At 37.1% G+C, this 21,862-nt stretch overlaps 1 protein-coding gene across 1 annotated transcript in view; it reads left to right on the forward strand.

Annotated features, from left to right (window-relative positions):
* LOC120534113 (F-actin-capping protein subunit alpha-2) overlaps positions 1-21,862 on the forward strand; it is an 86,664-nt gene that overhangs the window by 33,440 nt on the left and 31,362 nt on the right. Inside the window, exon 2 of the mRNA XM_039761400.1 lies at positions 17,365-17,428. Coding sequence (XP_039617334.1) covers positions 17,365-17,428 — 64 coding nt within the window. The remainder of the gene's footprint in view (positions 1-17,364; positions 17,429-21,862) is intronic.

Below are 21,862 nucleotides of genomic sequence, written 5' to 3' on the forward strand. Positions count from 1 at the left end.
TGGGGCCATAAATAAGAAAGTTCAACATGGCGGATGTTGACGACTGTTATGACCGTTGCGCGTAGAATTTCGAAATGAAACCTGCTTAACTTTTGTAAGTAAGCTGTAAGGAATGAGCCTGCCAAATTTCAGCCTTCTACCTACACGGGAAGTTGGAGAATTAGTGACGTTGGAAAGTTCAATATGGCGGCCGACAGTGGCGTCATACCAACGAAAATTAGTACGTACATTGGTTTTGGTTAGTGCAGGGAAGCCGCCTACCAAATTTCGTGAAGATGGGGCCATAAATAAGAAAGTTCAACATGGCGGACGTTGTCGACCGTTATCGACCGCTATGACCATTACGTGTAGAATTTCTAAATGAAACCTGGTTAACTTTTGTAAGTAAGCTGTAAGGAATAAGCCTGCCAAATTTCAGCCTTCTACCTACACAGGAAGTTGGAGAATTAGTGATGAGTCAGTCAGTGCTTTGCCTTTTATTAGTATAGATAAAAAAGTAATCAATTCTTGAGTAACTATGATGTACTGGTGAAAAGAAGAAATGTTCTCTTGAGTTTGGATTTTACAATCTCCATGGGTCTGATAAGTTTTGATCTATTACAAACTGTGATTATTGCAGTATTAGACCTATCCAGATATGAATTTGAAGCAAAGTTAAAATCTCCAGCTATTATAATTTTTTGAGTGTTCATATTGGGGATAGATGCAAATACATTTTGGATGAAATCACTATCATCCACATTAGGCACATTGAAGTTTGGAATTTTTCAAAGTCAATGTTATGTCTTCACAAACATGGTAAATATAAGTTTGCCACTCAGAATTGTGTTATAAACTTAAGCATTTTGTATAAATTTAAAACAAACACATATCTTGTCCTAGCATTTTATAATGGCAGTCATGGGGTACAGGGACCTATCAGAAAACAAAAGCCTAAAAAACTTACTGAATACATCCATTTTTCAAGCCAAGAAAGCTATCAAAATTGCTTTGCGTCTTGATACTACTCATACATTGTAAAATAATACATATTTTTGAATTAAATAACACCAGTATTATAAGATTCAGACATTTTAAAAGAAGACTAGCTATTCACTCTACCTCAGTGCTTACCTTCATCCTCTACAAACTCTACACCCCAGAGGGTCTCTTGAAAGACAGAATTATACCAAGTTGTTGATACCATGTGTTTGGTATCATATTAATTTACTTCTGTATTTATGTAAGAATTCCTCCCAGGAAGGCCACTGCGATCACACAAGAAAACATAACCTTACCTCAAGAAAAAAAGTACCGGGAATATGCAATAATATGATTATTTCTAGATGCCTTTTGTTGTCACAAACATGCATCGGAAACACGGAAAGTGTGTTTTCTTTTATCGAAACTTAAAGAGAGCATATTTCATAAGTTTTTATGCCTTTGTTTTCCGTTGGCACGCCATATCTTATAGAGTTCATTGTAAAACACCAGGGGCCTCATCTATAAACTGCGTACGCACAGAAATGTTGCGTACGAACATTTCCACGTTCAAATCGCAATGTATAAATCCTAAACTTGGCGTAAAGCCACGCACATTTCCACGGTACCTCAAACCCATTCGTAAACAATTTCCCCGATGACGGGGCTTTATAAATACACTGAAATTAACCGCATATTGTTTTAGTTTAATGTGTCTGATTGTAATTAACCTTTAGCGATATAATGGTCCACAGAATGGTCAAACTATTCCAAATACCATAACTGCTTTAGTGTTGTTACTCTCAATGCACCTTCTTTTTCTTCTTACAGCTGCTCCCATTAGGGGTTGCCACAGTGGATCACCTTTTTCCATATTACTCTCACTGCACCACTCGGAGCAGCTGATCGGAAAGAGAATTATCGGTATACAGCATCAAGCACACACTGCCTCAGCCATGCTGTCTATTTGAACTGCTTCTCACACGGCAAACACTTCAAATCCTTTACTGTACAGACCTCGCGGTTCAGAAACAGTTTCATCCCAAGGGCTCTAAATGCACTCGTATCAGTCCGTCAACTGCTCCTTGTAGAACTGTTTGTACTTATAAGTACAATTACCTCACTGTAAACTTGCAATACAGTTATAATATTGCACAACCTCAGCCACTTTAAAAAGCGTGTATTTACATATGATGACGGTATCTTTTTTAAGATGAAATGCAGCAAAATATGTTTATTATATTAATTTTATAGATAAAACTTTAACTTAATTTAAATAATCTATATTGTTAATAATTAAAGGACATGGTGTCGCTACGCTACCAAGGATCTGGCGCTCCGTTTACGGGTTGTTCCTGCCTCGCACTGTATGCTTCACTGGGACTGGCTTGAAGGATAGAATAATTAAACATGTACTACGAAGATATTTCAATGTTCCTTAAAAGTTTGAAGAATTGGTGTTATAAGTTTATAGATGGCTTCATGTCTATTACAGAGCTGATTGTGTGGCGATTGGGTATTTGGAGAAAGAAATGGAAGAACAGGAATTGGAGGTTAGTACGTTTGAAAGAGACGGTACTGCTGAAATAAAGCATTTCATCGAAGGTTGCGCACAATCACTGCGCCACCATGTTCCCATGTTTAATAACATGCTTTAACTCCTTTCATCATGAAAATATCACAAAGACATCTCAGTATTTTAGTTATTCAGAGAGCTGTAATATCATGAATATAATGGATTCTGTGTCCTGTCAGAGGTAGAGAAAGCCAGTATAAGAAGCACGTAGTGATTCACACACATAGAACACATAGAAGATAAAGTACAAAACAAAGAATTTAACGTACTACTTTAGTTACGATGGGATTTGAGAAACTAGTAAATTAAACGATTTTAAGATTAAGTTTATGATGTTCTACTTTAATGACAATCTACGTGATTAAAGTGGAAATTTTGAGATTAAAGTTGACATTTTGTGCTTTTCCCCCCACTGTGCCTTTTTTTTTTTTCTCTGTACCCTATTAAGCTTTCATATGACACTCAGATGGTGGGCTATGCGGAGACTTTGATATGCGACTTCTTTTTTTTTCGGGCACTGTGCGACTTTGAACTTGAGCTTTCGAGTTTCTCCGACACGCTATGTCACTCGATCAGCTTCCTTTTCTTGTTTATACCACTGTTTAAACCAACAAATAGTATGTTTTTCCTTGCCTCCACTTGGTATTTGCTGAAATTGTTCTATTTTTCCTCTTGGTTTTGCCATTGTCTTTTCACAGAACGCTGAGCTTAAAGGCTATTAATATTGATTTACATATTCAAAGAGGCGTAAATCTGGGAGGAGTTGAGGTGGGACAGCAGGCGCGTGCACGTGCATTACTTTTGACGCTGATCGGGATTTGTGTAGTGGAAGAACGTGGAAGTTTGTGTACACACAGATTCCTGCATCTGGATTTTTCTGTGCGTACGCACATTCCCGCTTTATTTACGCCATGTTATAGTGTGAGTTCTACGTACAGCGTTATACATGAGGACCTACCATGTATTTTTTAAAACAAATTATAGAAAACTAGCCTAAGAATAGGAACGGAAAACAGTGAGAAAGGAATTCAGTATAACAAAGTCTTAGGAAACCACCATCGCAGTATAACAAAAATAGCAAGGAGCGAAACCAATGCCAATGGTCGAGAGAATACCTTCCTGTAGCAGGCTATGGAAAACATAGACATATATAGATAGACGCCGCATTCACTGTGTTGCTCATTCGACACGATAAGTCAGTGCGTCCGCCCTATTGCGAGTGGTAAAAGTGCCATTTAAACTAATAAAGTTAGATGTGGAAACCGGGTTTTCTGATGAAAAAACAATAACGTTTTAAACAGTATCGTTTACATACTACAGATTTTGGCGAATCGTTTACATGGAATTATTTATATACATTTATACACTAAATGCGTACGTATCCCATGGTCTTAGAGTTGGTGGACAGGGCTCTGTGAGTTGGCGATCGTGGCTCTCTGTCTTGCGTGCGGTGTAAAGTCAAAGTGGCTCAGAGGTGCATGTGGACTTTTGGATAGACGAAAGCGACTGAGGCTGTGTTTGGTGAGTTGTTGCGTGCCTTGAGAGAGACACTGGATTCGGGAGGACGGTTACAATTGGCGTGCATATCCCATGATGCGGTAGGAGGGTTAGAGTTGGTGGGCGTGGCTCTGTCTTGCTTGTGCTCACTGTCTTGCGTGCCCTCAGTCTCTTGCTTGTGCTCACTGTCTTGCGTGCCCTTAGTGAATTATATATATAGATAATTTTACATGGCAAATGTGTATATATACCATATTTATGAAGAAATACCTTTGACTTGAAAATGCCAAAATTATATTGTGCATGGTTATCTCACCATGTTAAGTACAATGTTTTACTGGATTCAAAATGTATAGTTTATCATTATGAATATACATTTATATGGAAACTTATAAACTAACAATAAGTAGTAAGTTAAATGAGACACTGCAAAATAAGAAGTACAAGGCAACTCTTACTTTTTATTACTGTATAAATACAGTATTTTCATTGCTGTTGTCTTCAGACACCATCTTTAGAGTTGCTATAACAAGGCCACACAAAGCAGAAATTGTCAGGCTGAAGATTAGATTCAAACTCCTTTGATGTGACCATTTCTTTTTTCATTTATTTTTTAACAGTGCAAACCTTCGTAGGCAGACCACATTTTTACTACTAACAGTCATTCAGGATTTAGTGTCTTGAAATAATCTATTCTTGGTTGGCAGTGACTATAAAGCTCCCATTGATTACTGGCCCTCCCTCACCATTGTTCTAACTTAAAAGTATGTGTGTTCTTCAATATAGAGGCTGCATGAAGCACACAAATGGTCACACAGAAGACTAGTGTCATGATTCTTTCCTGATGCCAGTTCTGTTGTCAGCATTTTTATAACACACATGGTATAACGTAGTTGGCAAATTTGAATGCCATAAATTGGAGGTTAGATGAATAGTAGGCAGACATTAGACTACCATAATGCATTAGGCTGCAATGTTAACTATGTATGCTCTTGGCAGGCTAAGCGTATTACTGAGGAAATTTCTTTCAGCAACATTTTCATAAAACAAGAAACTTAACATTATTGGCAAGTTTCAGTGGCAGAGCTCAATAGGCTTGAAAGTTATCAACTGAAATGCTTGAGGAGACAGGAAAAAACATCACAAAAATGCATGCACTTTCAAGTGTATAGCATCTTTAAAATACAGAAAAAATATAGGTTCAAAATCATGCCTGAGCTTGTAGCATGGCCAGCGCTTGCATATAGTATCTCAAGCCTTTGGCTCCCATCGTGAGCTGATTGTACTACATGCTTAACAAAAGGTAATTGAACTTTTAGGTATAATGAATTTGAGCAATTCAGCAAAGCTGTTCTCTTCCTTTTATTGTTACCCAGCAACTCCACCCACCTCCTGCACTCACAGTCCCATAGGAGTAACTACGTTTTACAACCATTTCTTAAAAGACACAGTACAGTAAAATCAAAAAAGCAATGTTTTTTTAAAATTTAATTATTTCAGTATGTACAGTTCAGGCTGAACAAGTATGTAAAAATGTCGTTCAGTCCCATCTACAGATGGGAATGAACATCCTTAAATGATTTAAAAAACCAATGAAATTGATGCCATGGACGGTTACTTTCATATTGGCTGGATCAAACTGAATTTTTTAAGATGTTGGAATAACTGATGATACTGCAGTTTTCCCACTAATACCTGCTCCTTAAATCTCAGGGACATGTTTTTGCATTGCGTAATACTTAAATAAACACTAACAGTATCTTTTTAAGACACATTTTTTTCTAATGTAAGGTATAACTTATTATGATGTTATTTATTTATAAAACGTTGCATGGTTATCATCATCTTCTTCCTTATTAGATTTTATTCACACACATTTCTTTAGATGTTCACAGAAATATACAGTGATATGGAGTCTTTCCTTGAATCAGCTGAAAATAAGCAGCCTTTAATCGGTCAATTTTGTGTATGGTTGCACAGGGTCAGAGCCAATCCCTAGACTATTATGGATGCCAAGAGCCACTCCTGGTGGGACATCAGTCAGTTGCTTACTCACAAAACCATTCTAATCCACATCAAGTTATCACCAATGGACTAGGCCGTAATCAATACTGGCAGAAACTCCAAAAGAATATTTTCAGAGAAAAGGGTCAAGTCATAGTCCGTGAGGAACAAGTAGTGGGGTTATGTTTAATCATTTTTAATACCTCTTCCAGAGGCTTTTGGAAAAAATGTTCAGCATGCAGTTGTTATTGTTGTAGCCATAAGCAGAACTTGTTAATAATAATAATAAAAATAATAATATTGTGGGGCAGTCATATGGGCACAACATCTAGGATGCTGAACCTGACTTTAGGAGGACTTATTTTCATTTTTATCATTTACATGATTTTTTAAAAGTTTAAATATTGTGAAATTTTTTCACAACCTTTAAAGATTTGTTTTTTTTCCTACTGAAAAGTAGCTTTAAACAGGTTGAATAGCAAAAGCAATGCATATCAGTACTGTGCCTTGTGGAGACTGGTGTGCACACCTGTTTTTCTTTGTTTGTTTTGGCAGTGGTGGCAAATATTTAGTTATGCTCATGATGAAGGTCTAAGGTGTGCTTTTTATTGACTACTTTTGTGTTCAATAAATCTTGAGTCCATTTTGTGTGGAAAAAAAAGTTAAATTTGAAGAACTTGGCCAGACAAATTTTAAAATAGTAAGAGAATGGAGTGTAAGTGATATGCCTTACTGTTAGCCAAAACTCTTTTTTTGTTTACAGCTTGGGTAGGTTGCTTAATAATTAAGCAGTATTTGTTTGTCCCGGGACATCTTCTGCGTGCCATGGTAGCATGAATGAATGTCTGGTGTAAAAAGCTAGTGGTATGGGGCACTGAAGGGACTTTCTTTTCTTAGTGTACATCTTATGCTTTTTCAGGGTGAGAAGAGTAACAAAATTAAAGACAAAACATACACATTGAATAGTAAGGTGTGAGGCAAATTACTGTTATAGGGTGGAAAACTTTTCTGTAAGAATTTCTGTTTAATGCGTAACCAATATAAGGAAACCAAGACTTAGAAGAAAATACTGAAATAAGTTTTCAAAAACTTAAAAAACTTCATTTTTACTTTGTGCTGTATGTATTTTCCACAAGTGTCCATTGACTCTAAATTGTTTATTGTCGTTAAAAGTATACTGTAAAAAGTCTACTTTCTTGTGGATATACTCTGTTCACACTTAAGTTTAGACTGAACCCAGTTTGTCAAAAATGTTGTCTTTTAGAAAGAGTAGCCCAATGTTAAAATTAAATATTATTATTGAAACCTGTCCCATTAAACATAGGCCTGAAAGAAAGCTCATACTCACAAAGAGAGAGATTTTCATAATTTTTCTTGGGTAATTGTGCACTCCTTATCTGCAGTGCTAACACACACTCAAGTGTCCTGACTTCCAGAGGCCATTACCTACATTGTGACTCTAGCTTGCCAGGGGGACCTCAGGTTCAACTGATGATTTTGTTCACTCATGTCCTACTTGTGATGTATTTGCCGCATTACTTTGCAAATCTTAACGCAAACCAGTTGTGATCATGTGCTCTGACAACTTGATATGCTTTGGCATGTCAATGTTCTCTTTCAGCCCATTTGACCTACTTTAGGACCTGTAGTACTTCTTTATGTATGTTGCTTCCACAGAATTATTACCAGTGGAAGCAGAAAAAAAACATACTCAATCAGCTTAGCCAAGTACATGGCTAGCAGAAAAAACATCAGGGTGACTTGCTTATTTTCTGATTTATCCTTGCAACCTTATGGTGATGGGGGATAATAGAAAGTCTCATTCAAAATTTTTAGAGGTGTGCATAAATTTGTATAATTTTGTTTTGTGCATGTTTAGCCCATTTAGGAATGAAGGTTTTCAGGGAAATGGTCATTTCCTGAGCTTTGACTTTAGTTGTGTTAAAACTTTACAGTGTATTCAGTAATAATTCAGACCCTTTCACTTTCTGCACACTTTATTTTGTTGTGGATTTATTTTTATATTTTGTTGTAGATTTATTTTTTTAAATAGATACACTTGATATTTTTTCTCAGCAATCTACACTCAATAACCCATAATGACAAAGTAAAAATGTTTTCAGAAAGGTTTGTAAATGTATTAAAATTCCAAAAGTTAAATATTTCATTCATCTTATATTCAGACCCTTAATTCAGTACTAGATGTCCCTTTGGCAGCAGTTACAGCTTTGAGTCTCCTTGGAAAAGTCTATGTAAACTTTGCCCCCCTGGATTTGGGCGCTTTATCCCATTCCTCCTGGTAAAGCCTCTCAAGTTCCCTTAGGTTGGATGCAAAATATTTGTAAACTGTCATCTTCAGGCCTCTCCACAGATGTTCTTTGAAGTTTAAGTCTTGGCTTTGGGTGTCTGAAGCTTGCCCCAAAGCCACTCTAGCATTGTTTTGACTATATGCTTTGGATCATTGTCACACTGAAATGTGAATCTTCACCCCAGTCTGCGGTTGTGTGCAATCTGGAGCTGGATTTCTTTAAGGGTTTCTCTGTATTTGACTACTTCCATCCTTCCCTCAGTTCTGGCCTTCTCCCTGTCCCTGCCACTGAAGGAACCCCCATAGCATGATTCTTTCACCACCATGCTTCACTATAGGGATGGTATTTGGCAGGTGATGAGCAGTGTCATCTGGTTTCCCCCAAACAAAGGGCTTGAAGGTCTGCCCGGAGAATTCAGTTTTTGTCTTCTCAGACCAGAGAATCTTTTTTTTTAAAGCTCTCTGAGTCCTTTAAACTGTCATATGCCTTTTACTCAAGAGTGGCTTACATCTATGCACTTTACCATTAATACCTTATTAATGGAGTTTTGCTGAGATGTTTGTCCTTATGACAGGTTCTTGTTTCTCATTAGAGGACTTTGGAAGCTCTCTTAGAGGGGCCATTGAGTTCTTTGTCACCTGCCTGTTAAAGCCCATCTTTCTCAGTTACTCAGTTTCAACAGATAGCCAACTGTCTTGGTGGTTCCACAGTTCTTGCATGTCACATTTATTGAGGCAGCTACGCTCCTGAGAGATCTCAGTGTTTTAGAAATGGATTTAAACTCTTGTCCTATGCCTCACCACAGAGAGTTCCTTAAACTTCATGGCTTGATTTTTTTGATATACATTGTGAATTGTGGGACCTGGACACACTTCAAGGATAAATAAAGCAAACAGAATGCACCTGAGCACAATTGGAAGAGAAGGGTCTTAATACTTAAATATGTAAATTACAGATTTCCATTTTTGCTTTTTTATAAATTTGCAAACCTTTCTGAAAATGTTTTCATTTTCTCATTTTGTGTTATTGAGTTGCGGTGGGCTGGCACCCTGCCCGGGATTTGTTCCTGCCTTGCACCCTGTGTTGCCTGGGATTGGCTCCAGCAGACTCCCGTGACCCTGTGTTAGGATATAGCGGGTTGGATAATGGATGGATGGATGTTATTGAGTGTAAATTGATGGGCAAAATTGACCAATTTATCTACTTAAAAATAAATATACTTCATAATGTGCACAGAAAGTGAGAGGATCTGAATACTTTCCAAATCCATTTTACATTTATGATATTGTAAATAATAGAAGTTACATAATGCTCATTTTACTGAGTATTTCACCACTTCTCCAGAAACTTGAAACATGCAAAAAGAACACAAGTGACCTCTATCCCACTGAGTTTTTCTCCACAGTTCACTACCCACCAGAGTTGCCAAGTTTGTGGAATCAAAGCAGTGGAAATATTTTAAAGAATTTTTGCCATGGCAGAAAATAATAGGTGAAGAAGGAATTACAGCAAATGTTTGTTGTGTTTGTTTTATTTGAAAAATGTGACCTCCCTTCTTATGTTTGATTTTGCAGACTTTAGATTAGGTGTCCCTAATTACGCTGTTCTTACCATGTAATTACCTGTATAATTACAGAGTAACTAAGTGTTATTACCTTGTATTTACTGTGTAAAACAATGCAACGCAGTGGTTAAGCATTCAATCGAAATTGTTATTCCACAATTTATACACATACGTATTTATAACAATTGTAAATTAACAATTGCAATTGTGTACTTAATTATAGTGTTACTCTGTAATTATGTGGGTAAGTACAGTGTAATCGGGGACACTTAATCTAAAGTGGTACCATCACCTTTTAGAAGACATGGTTAAGGCAAGCCAGCAGGAGATCTATACTGCCACAATGTAGTGTAGCTTTGTTTAGGTGGTGTCATACAGTAATTCAGAAGTATTTGGTCATAATTTTCAAATTACACAATTAGCTCATTAGCCAACTGCTTTCATCAGCTGTCTAAGCTTGCTTTTCTTATTCTGAGCAAGATTGCCATATTTTTTGCTAGTCCCTTTAGTGAACAACCGGTAGCATCTTTGCTATGTTTTGCTGTACTCTGGAGTGATTCATATTACAAACTCTATTTAATCTGTAATAGCAGTTACCTGTAGTCATCTAAACATTAATGCTGATTTCAGTTGTAACCTAATAGTAGTATTTGTTTATACCTTTGATGTATATATGTTTGTATTAAGGGTAAATTAGGTTACTGACCCACATTATGAATTATGCTGTGCTAACTAATCTGTTTTTGTTTTGTATGGTCAGGTACTATATTTCAATATAAAATTTATTTTATCCACAGAAATTATTATTTGTAATCATCTATAATCTGCCTGGTTCATTATGTGAACATATACTACAGTGCATCTGGAAAGTATTCACAGCGCATCACTTTTTCCACATTTTATGTTGCAGCCTTATTCCAAAATGGATAAAATTCATTTTTTTCCTCAGAATTCTACACACAACACCCCATAATGACAACGTGAAAAAGTTTACTTGAGGTTTTTGCAAATTTATTAAAAATAAAAAAAACTGAGAAATCACATGTACATAAGTATTCACAGCCTTTGCTCAATACTTTGTCGATGCACCTTTGGCAGTAATTACAGCCTCAAGTCTTCTTGAATATGATGCCACAAGCTTGGCACACCTATCCTTGGCCAGTTTCGCCCATTCCTCTTTGCAGCACCTCTCAAGCTCCATCAGGTTGGATGGGAAGCGTCAGTGCACAGCCATTTTAAGATCTCACCAGTGATGTTCAATCGGATTCAAGTCTGGGCTCTGGCTGGGCCACTCAAGGACATTCACAGAGTTGTCCTGAAGCCACTTCTTTGATATCTTGGCTGTGTGCTTAGGGTTATTGTCCTGCTGAAAGATAAACCGTCACCCCAGTCTGAGGTCAAGAGCGCTCTGGAGCAGGTTTTAATCCAGGATGTCTCTGTACATTGCTGCAGTCATCTTTCCCTTTATCCTGACTAGTCTCCCAGTTCCTGCCGCTGAAAAACATCCCCACAGCATGATGCTGCCACCACCATGCTTCACTGTTGGGATGGTATTGGCCTGGTGATGAGCGGTGCCTGGTTTCCTCCAAACGTGAGGCCTGGCATTCACACCAAAGAGTTCAATCTTTGTCTCATCAGACCAGAGAATTTTTTTTCTCATGGTCTGAGAGTCCTTCAGGTGACTTTTGGCAAACTCCAGGTGGGCTGCCATGTGCCTTTTACTAAGGAGTTGCTTATGTCTGGCCACTCTACCATACAGGCCTGATTGGTGGATTGCTGCAGAGATGGTTGTCCTTCTGGAAGGTTCTCCTCTCTCCACAGAGGACCTCTGGAGCTCTGACAGAGTGACCATCGGGTTTTTGATCACCTCCCTGACTAAGGCCCTTCTGCCCCGATCGCTCAGTTTAGATGGACGGCCAGCTCTAGGAAGAGTCCTGGTGGTTTCGAACTTCTTCCACTTATGGATGATGGAGGCCACTTTGCTCATTGGGACCTTCAAAGCAGCAGAAATTTTTCTGTGACCTTCCCCAGATTTGTGCCTCGAGACAATCCTGTCTCGGAGGTCTACAGACAATTCCTTTGACTTCATGCTTGGTTTGTGCTCTGACATGAACTGTCAGCTGTGGGACCTTATATAGACAGGTGTGTGCCTTTCCAAATCATGTCCAATCAACTGAATTTACCTCAGGTGGACTCCAATTAAGCTGCAGAAACATCTCAAGGATGATCAGGGGAAACAGGATGCACCTTTGCTCAATTTTGAGCTTCATGGCAAAGGCTGTAAATACTTATGTACATGTGCTTTCTCGATTTTTTTTTTTTTTTTAATAAATTTGCAAAAATCTCAAGTAAACTTTTTTCACGTTTTTCACATTATGGGGTGTTGTGTGTAGAATTCAGAGGAAAAAATGAATTTAATCCATTTTGGAATAAGGCTGCGGTGATGCTCAAGATAATGCAAGAAGATACGTGACAAACTGACTGAATAACAACATATAAATGCAGCATCAGTTGTTAGAATGACAAAGACTGTGACTGCACATCATATAATCCTGACCTGTATGAATATCCAGCACTGGCTACCTCTTGAATCCAACCCTGCTCCATTCACCATGATGCTGCAAGGTATACCTTGAATTATTGGGTGTTATCCAGTGGCATATATTAGACACATGACTGAAAGTCATCCCTGACATGGTCTTCATCTATGTAGCTCCATTGATGTTCAAAGAATGAGTGTTTTTCTCTCTAAAGACAATTTTCCCTTGGGAATTGATACAGTATCCCAATAAAAGGATATTAAAGGAGTTTTTTTGGTTCACCTGAATTGTCATAAAATGGTTGTTCATAATTCAGACAAATCCTGCATTTTCTGAACCCTGTACCCTGTAGAACCCTGTACACCCTGTAGTAAACCACCTAGGGTTACTAAGGCTGACATTACACTAGACAGCCTCAGTTTGGATTGCATGTCACAGTTAATGATTACAGTTACTAGATCTTGTTGCCTTGAGGATGTCAGATTACATGAGTATGAATCACAGATTATTCAAATTCATTTTGACTTTTCAACACTATTTTAAACTTTACTAATGATTTATGAAAGTATTGCTACATTTTCAGAGTCAATTAACATGCTATCTGACAGCGCTGGTGGCTGTACAAATGTTTTCCAGTTATTGTGTGATCAGTCATAATCTTGATCCTTGTGTTTGCAATTCTGTCATGGTATGCCAAAAAAAGCACGAGACATTGGACAGTATTGTTGCAGTTCAAAAAAGTGCTGAACTACCATATGCTAACATTATGCTAAATTTGGTACCTAATGGCTGAGTATTGGCACTTTATGCTCTGATGCACAAAAACACCACTCTTCGATCTAGTACTTGTATATTAGCATGCTCGAAATGAGAGCTCAGACCCCCAACAGCCTTGAGTAATATAATAGGCATATTTCTGCATGCTCAAGACTCCATGGGGGGCAAGTTCAGATAAGAAGAAGTTATGAGCCTTGGACAGACCCTGGCAAAACTGGAGCATTGTGTGGCAGCTGGGTTGCCTCCGACCCCAGGTGAACGCAGTGGGTAGTGGAATTGGCCAGCGCACATTTGTTAGTAGCTGAGTAGACAAAGCCACTGGCGGAGTTATTTGGTAGTTGCATCATTTGTGTTTTGGTACCCTTACTGAGGTGCGAAACCTGGTACCGCTGCCAAGATCAAAACTGTAGTATCGATCCAACACTTTTGGACAGACAAACCTCTTTTCTGTTTGCATGGTTGAAGGCATGCAATTTCCTCTTTTGCTTGCAACTCCCTTTTTATGTATTGTAATTTCACCTCAGCACATAGTTGTTCTAGCATATAACAGAGCCTGGTATTTCTGACTAACCAAAAAAAAAATCATACCTGCTTGATTTTGTAGTGGCGAGTAATAAAACACAAAGACGGAGTTGCTACATTAAACAACTGCCCTGACTCTGTACGATTATGTAAATGAAATATATGATTGAAAGTCATAAGAAAATCTTGTAGTGAGATGGAGCTTAAACTACTGATCTAAAAGCAGGTGTTTATTGCCAGGTTGCCTGAACTGATAGAGAACAATAGCTTAATGCAAGGATGTCCACAAATGGAAGTGTTTTATAGTATTTCTGCGTTTTGTCTATATTAGACTTACAATTTAGGGGTATTGCTGTCATTATTGGAGAACTGAATATTTCTAGTGCTATTGCAAAGTGAATTTAGAACAGCTGGAGATTTTCTTTTCTTGGAAGATACTTTCTGATCCACAAGTAAGGCATAGAAGAGGAGTAAGTGACTGCTTGCTGCCTTTTGGTCAGGTTTGATAAAAGAATAATCATTTTAGCAGTTAGGAATAGAAGACACCAAACACACGTGAAAGTAAGAGGGGAAAATGCTTAATGTGATTTGAATGAGAGACAAACAAGTCCCATGCTAATATTGTATAGGTTACCAGCTTGAGGTATGAAAAACATCCACTGTATAGCAGTGTTTGTTCGATTGAGCATTTGGTTTTATTTTGGCCTTTAGAATATTAAGTGAAGAAATCATTGATAGGAATCTTTAAGGTTCCAAACATCAGAGCAATCAAGCACCATTCAAACTAAGGCTGCCATCTATCCACAGGACATGACTTATTTTTTACTGTGATCATATTTTTTTATTTCAAGTGCAATAAGCAGTAAAACAATATGGAATCGTAGAAAAGCAAACCGTAAGCACAGAAAACAGCAACAAACCCCTGCCCTCTCAAAAGGATCCATATAGGATTAAAATGTACTAGTACCCATGTAGACCAACGAGAGAGGCCAGGCAGATGCAGCAAGCCCCAGAGGGGAGAGAGGAATAAGAAAAGGAGAAAGTTAAGGATTGTGATTAGTGGTATAGCTTGGAATCACTGCCAACCAGCTCCAAGCCAAATCCGTAGCACTTTGTCACTTCTTTATATTGGAGCCAGATGATCCCTTGATCTGCAAGGTTAGATTAAAGAGAGAGAGTTGACAGACAGAAAGGAGATTTCCAGGGAGAGGCAAAGATTTGTTTAGCAAAGATGGTACTGAGACAAAATACCCTCTCCTGGATAGAAGTCCATGTAAGTGAAGAGAGGTCCAAGAGATGAAATATATAAGGCATAAGGGGAATATTAACAGAGAACATACTGGATAGGCAATTAGAAACATTCCTCCGAAAAGTAGAGACTGGAGAGCAGTCTCAAAACATGTATAGAAAAGTGTTAGGTGCATTCAAAGGACACGAGAGAAGAAAGGAAGTCATGTTGCCCATCTGAAAATAAAGGTAGAGGTCTAGCAGATGCCTTACACATTGTGCATATAGGGGTGAAACTGGCTTATTTTGGAGATACTAAGCAGGACAATTTGTAATGTGGGAGGGAGGGGAATACAAAGGATTTTGGGACCCTGTTTGCTTTAAGGACTGATCTGATTTGAAGTTAAAGGAGAAGGAGGAACAGAAAACTTGTTCAATGATGGCAATAGTTGAATGCTTCATTCTCCAATTTGTGCTGCTGCTCTCTGTCTTTCTGTTGCACGTAGAAAGCTGTTAGAATTTTGTGTACAAGAAGCGTCAGCAGAAATTGCTCCTCACTTTCGATTGTAGTGATTACATGTACAATACATCCTGTTTGGCCAACGTTTGCCTCTGTGTTGTGTACATCAGCACAGAGCTGTGAGCATAAAAAAAACAGCTCAGGAATGCTTGGGAATCGCCAAATGTTTTCCCTTATGGTTAATTATGGGGCTTTTTATCGGTATTAGTGGATCGTTGTTAAACACATTTTCTTTTTGTGTATGAGTAATTATTAATATTAACATACATGTATACAGCCTTTAGAATTTTAAACATGTTTGTATATATTCAATCAATGTATTTTAAATGTAAAACATTCAAATGTAAGTTATTCTTTGACGGGCCTTCTAACAAAACATAAGTGTTCACCTCTCTCATCACTTGCTCAAAGGTCAGATGGTGATAAACCACAATTGAATTTTCCAAGTCTTACTATGAGATACTTGAAATAAATTTTCACAATAAAAAAAAAAAGATTTAAATAACTGTCGGTTTTTAACACCTGGTTATCTTTTACAGAATGACACTTTTTTGGTTCATTAGGCATATGATTTAATGTGTTTAAAGTATGATTAAAGTAAATGTAAAACTGATACTTGATATATTGCAGAAAAAGTCACATTATCACAAATTGTGAAAATATTGTATTGTGGCATGTGTGTGAATGTTATATGTAATATACATATCTCACAAAGTGTGTATGAAAGAGAGAGCCAGTAGTGTGTGTTTTACTTTCAGAAGGAAAATGCTTGTTTGGTCAGCTTTTATCTAATTTTGGTTTCTGCAACGTATCCTGATTGCTCAACCAGTGAACCTTTCAAAAGCACACCTATGATTAATACAGTGTACCAAATAGCAAATAAAAAGCTTTAAAGGGTGGGTATTTATGTTGTGTCACTCACTCTCTTCACTGCATGTAACACAGGATTTTACTACCCTGAGGGAGTAGCAAATTAGAATCAATCTCTTGCTCGTTTTTATGCCCATGTATGGTATTACACAGCACAGGGAGAAAATATTACTGCAACACTGACAGTTTCAAATGTGGCCACAAACAGGAAGTCCTTGAAAGTTTCTCAGAAATGTTAGCAAACCAGCAGGAGTACTTGTATACCTTAAAAAATGCAAAAGGAAGCTGGAGCATGCATACAATTTTTTTGATTGTCAAGTGAAAGATTTATTTATAGAAGAGCAATATTAAATAGTAAAGTTTAGATTGTTCACATTTTTTCATTTCAATGACTCTTTTGAAAGTTTAAATGTGCTCAAGATAGAACTTTTGATCAAAGGGTGTTTGTAAGAAACTGCAACTTGTTTTACTGGGATTCATGCAGTATCTCTGGTACCATGTAATGGATAGACAGACTATTTTTTCATACACTGTAGTGTTGCCCCCAGCTATTACTGTCCCAGCATGCTTTGTAATGATGTACAACTACTTAGAAGAAAGTAACACAGCTACCGTGTTGTTGGAGTGATGGAAAATTTAATTTGTTGCATCAAAGCAGGTCAGATAATGAGGAAAGGTTGCCACAGAGGCCAGCAGTTGTGCTCATATTCAACAAGAGACCCACTGTTAAGCACTACTTTTATGACTTGAGTGTGTACTAGCTTGGAGGGGAAGCGAGGCTTCTTCTGTTTTAGGAACTTGAGCAGTCTTCTAGAGCAGGATAGTTCAACTTGTGAATGAACATATTTTGAATCAAAATCCTATTAAATAAAATAACTTGAATACAATGTATCTGTTGGTGTTTTAGTCTTGCTGGCACAGACGCTTAGAGCATTTTTTAATAAGCATTTTTATGTAATTATGTGCTAAACTAAAATATGTTATATATTTCATTACAGGTGCGCATAGCTGCTAATTTTGTCATCCATGCTCCTCCTGGAGAGTTCAATGAAGTTTTCAATGGTACGTACTATTTTCCTTATTTATTTCTTAATTGAACTTATTTTACCATCAGCGGCTTTGAATCTCCATTTCTATAGATATGTAAATATTTTGCTCTTTTGATATGTTTATATAGATTTGTGTATACAGTATATATGTGTGTGGTGTTTTGTACTTTGCTATTACAGCCTTATATTTTTAAATATGTTCAGTGCTCTGAGCCTATGCACTAGGACAGGTGTTATAGTAACTCATTCAAATCAAATCTTTTTTTTTTTTTTTTTTGTAAATACTTATATGAATGTAAATCTGTTTTTATGTGCAATTGAAATATTAATGGGATATCAGATTCTGTTATTTAATTACTGCTGCGTTGCTTGCTTAAGATGTGTCATAATATACAGGTCTATTCTGTAATGGAAATCCGATTGTTATCTGAAATTTTATGCATCCTGCTAGCACCACCTAGTGGCAGAAATACAATACTACTGTAATTGAAAAATGTCTCCAAATAAATGTTCTAAGCTTAAATAGGACCATTTAATTCATTTATTGACCCACCTTTGAAAACCTGCAGTATGTTTATGCTATGATCAGAACCTGCCATTTTTTCATTTAGTGTTAATTAAACTCATTCTCAGAGTTTTCAGTTGATTTGGGTTGTAACTGGCAGTGAGTTCACCTTCATCGGTTTAGCTGAGGTGGTCATTGTAATCGCTGTTGTAGTGAGGGTGGGTTAAGTATAAATGTTTTACCTTTGCTCAAATTTGGGAGAGATGTACTGTATCAGAGATAGCTAGATCATATGCTTGCATAATAATTTACAGTACTTTAAATGATTATATAGAATTCCTGCTTTAAGCAATACACGTACTTGGTGAGAGTGTTTCTGGTTGTCATCTCTGAAAATTGCTTGCCCTTCTACAGAGTAGCAGCTCCTAGTAGTTTTTCCATAACTTTCAATCTCTTTCACTAATGGAATTGCATGGGCAGCATGCCAAGCTGTAAAAACCAGGCAGCAGTAGTGCTGAGCTCCTCCTGACTAATTCTTAGTTTCTCCCATGGTAGAAGCAATATAACCCTTCAGCGTGTCTTAGGTCTGTAGTAGGCCTGTGAAAAAATACACCACTTACAGGACGTGCCAAATGGTCATCCTGAGTAGTTACATGTCCAAACCACCTCAGTTGTCTCGTCTATTGCTGAGCCGCTCACCCTGTTATAAAGAGTGAGTGCAGCAACAGTGTGCAAGAAGCTCAGTTCCGCCATTTGTACTGTCAGTTTCATTCTTTCAGTCTTTACTCAGGGCTAGTGAACACAATGAGCAATGATATGTAGACAGTAAGTTTAAATCTGTATCCTAGGACATTCAAAGTGAGTTATTTTGAAAACTGGAGTTATTCTATGTTCCTGTTCCTGAAGGTGATTAAAATATATCCCTCAGAATATTTTCTGTTCCTATTTCTTGGTTATCTTCAGTGTATGTGTTTTTAAGAGACAGTAGCCTTAGATGTAGATGCTACACCAGAGAGTACTGATTTGTTGCATATTGCTTAAACTTGCAAGAATAAATCCTACTGTACTCTGCCCGTATTACAATAAACTTGAACTTATTGTTTTTCTTCAGAAATTGAATGCTTTCCATGAACTAATGTTGCATAAAATCAAGCGATTCCATTACTGGAAAGATATTTAGCAAAACTCTTAATTACTAATTTGGAGTTCCACTGTAAATAGCATTACATTTTTGTGAAAATTAAGTATATCATGCATATTTTTTTGTTTTTGTCAAATATAAACTGTTTATTCAAAATATTTTATAAAAGTCAAAAATAATATCACATGCAGTTTTTTGTGTCTAACAGATCCTGGTTTTGGAGATTCTGTTAAATAGATTAGGTAAACTCCTTTTTAATATTCAAAGTAAAGCCTTTTAGAATATTCTTGGGTCAGACAGTATGCGTAATCTGCAAATATTGAAAACGCCTAATTGCTTCTCCTAGTGAGCAGGCCAGACCAGGCTTTCTGTTTCTATGTAACAATTTCTATCTGTCTGGAAAAATCCAAGCGTATGCCCACATGAGCTGAGGTGTATATGAAGGATACTCCAGCTTCACCACCTTATTCTACTACATTTCCTAAAAGTTTGCCACAAATGCAGTCATACTTGTAATTAATGTATTTAATCTAATATTATTCGTCCAAGACTTCAAGATAGCTAAAGAAACTAAGTTACTATTGTCCAGGAGAGAATAATGATTTCAAATTTGGAAGTGCTGATTCACTAGCCAACCATGCCATTCTTAGCTATGAATCTCTCCATACTTGCAATTGATAATGAGCTGACTGAACCAAAAGAACATTGTCATCTACAGAAGATTGTGAGTGAAATTGTCTTAAGCCTTTGACAAGTCTACATAACACAAATTTCTCAGACTTTCATGCATGGGCAAACAGCCAGTCCACTGTTACATTGCTTGCATGAAATCTGAATTAATCCTCACAAATTCAGGGTTTAATTTTTTAGCTCAAACACTATTCCAAATTTCTGACATAAGCCTTGACACCTTTAATATTAATACAGTAATGTCCTGTACTCCAAAGGCCAGTTTCCATGACCAAGATCCTGTTTGTCAATGCCTGTTCCACAATTAGCCACCTCTCAACTTCCACTGCACCTAATTCCTTCCATCTGCCTCGAAATAATGAGCCCACACAGAAGCTCCTTTGTACTGAACCAGCCATGGCCACCTTTGTCACCTTGCCTCATTGGCAAACGCCACATCTAAATCATTTTACAATTTTTTTGTCCCAGAAACTGTATTCCAGATATTGTTCTCGTAATTATAATCCAAACCATCGTAATATTACTTTTTATCCATCCATCCATTTTCTAACCCGCGGGCAGGGTGCCAACCCACTGTATAATTTGGATACTTTCCCTTACAGCAGTTTGCCAGGAATAAACCTTCAAAAACCACATTCTAAGCATCATGGGGAAAGCACACCCGTCCACCATTCCAGGGTGGTCATGGTCCTAAATGAGGCTTTTGGAATTTTACTGGAATAATATGAAAGCTTTCTTATTTAGAAAGTTAATCAGCATATGTCATGTTGATGGAAGTTTGATTATGTTTAGATATATTGAGTGAGAATGAGGATTACTTTGGTGACATACTCATCAGTAGGTCACATTCTCTCAAGTTAAAACCATTGTAAAACTAGAACAATTCTAATATAATATTAAAAGAGTGCTGCAACATGGGTATAAAACATCTCTCACAGTAATTAAATCATGATTGGGACTGGCTGCTTGTTAAGATAATGAGTACATTCCAACCATGTTAGATAAAGTGTCCTTTGCTGCCATTATATGTCACTTTTGAACCTAAGTATTTGGGTCTTTTTTGGCATTTTGCTTTATGTGTATTAAGCAGTTATGAAAAGATAATTCAAGAAATTATAAGGTGTTTAATAGATATAAACAGCTTTGACTTTGGTTTGACTTTTTTCATTTTATTGAACTGAAACACAGAGAAGGTTTTAAATTTGCCCTGTACCTTTTTTTGTTGAAAGCAAGCAAGGTGTTGCAGTTTAATTTGAATATCAAGAATTATAAGTTTATCTGCCTGTCTGTCTATCTGTGTATCCATCTATCCAGATATTTATTTATCTGTGTCTGTGTGTGTGTCTGTCAGTCTGTACAGTTATTACAAAGCAAAAATACTGCCCTAAAAATATAATTAATTGCATTGATTATTACTCTAGTGCTATAGCCATTTCTGTTGAAGGTTGCAATTTTTAAATTTATATTTCTCAAAATGTCAAAGCTGCAATTTTTTTTTTTTGGTAGCACTTTAGAAACTCTCAGTTTTCTGCAGTCATGATCTCCCTCTCACATGCCCTTTTGGCAGTACATCTCTGCATGATGTCAGAGGGTGACTGTGAGTTCAACCTAAAGATCGAGCAGCTGCAGGGCTTCAGTGGTCTGCCTGCTTCTACTGAACATTTTTTTCTGTCAAATTTTGAAAAGCATGTATCAATACTGATATACAACGCAACACATTATCGAATTCTGTTACAGTAACATTTTTAACCAGAAACACTATTTTGTTCATTTGTGGATTTTTTTTCTTTGGATAACTTAATTAGGCTACGTTTCAGTTTTCACTTCTTGCAGAGCCTCTTTAGCTGTTTTTGTGCCAGTCTATTTCCTCCTTCTTCTTCCGGCTGCTCCCGTTATTTCCTAATTTACTGTACTGTACTGTAATTTTTGGTAATTGGTAAAAAGGGGTTACCAGGGACCTTTTCTAAATTTCTTTACTGGCTGATTAAGTTTACTATGAAGTTAAAAACCAACACATTCCTCGGGGGGAAAAAAAACAACCTTGTTTTTTTGTAAACGTGATGATTTGAGCATTTTATATACATACATGGGTGCATTGTCTACTCAGCTGT

The sequence above is a fragment of the Polypterus senegalus genome, chromosome 8, assembly GCF_016835505.1.
Source record: "Polypterus senegalus isolate Bchr_013 chromosome 8, ASM1683550v1, whole genome shotgun sequence".
In the NCBI taxonomy this organism is placed as follows: domain Eukaryota; kingdom Metazoa; phylum Chordata; class Cladistia; order Polypteriformes; family Polypteridae; genus Polypterus; species Polypterus senegalus.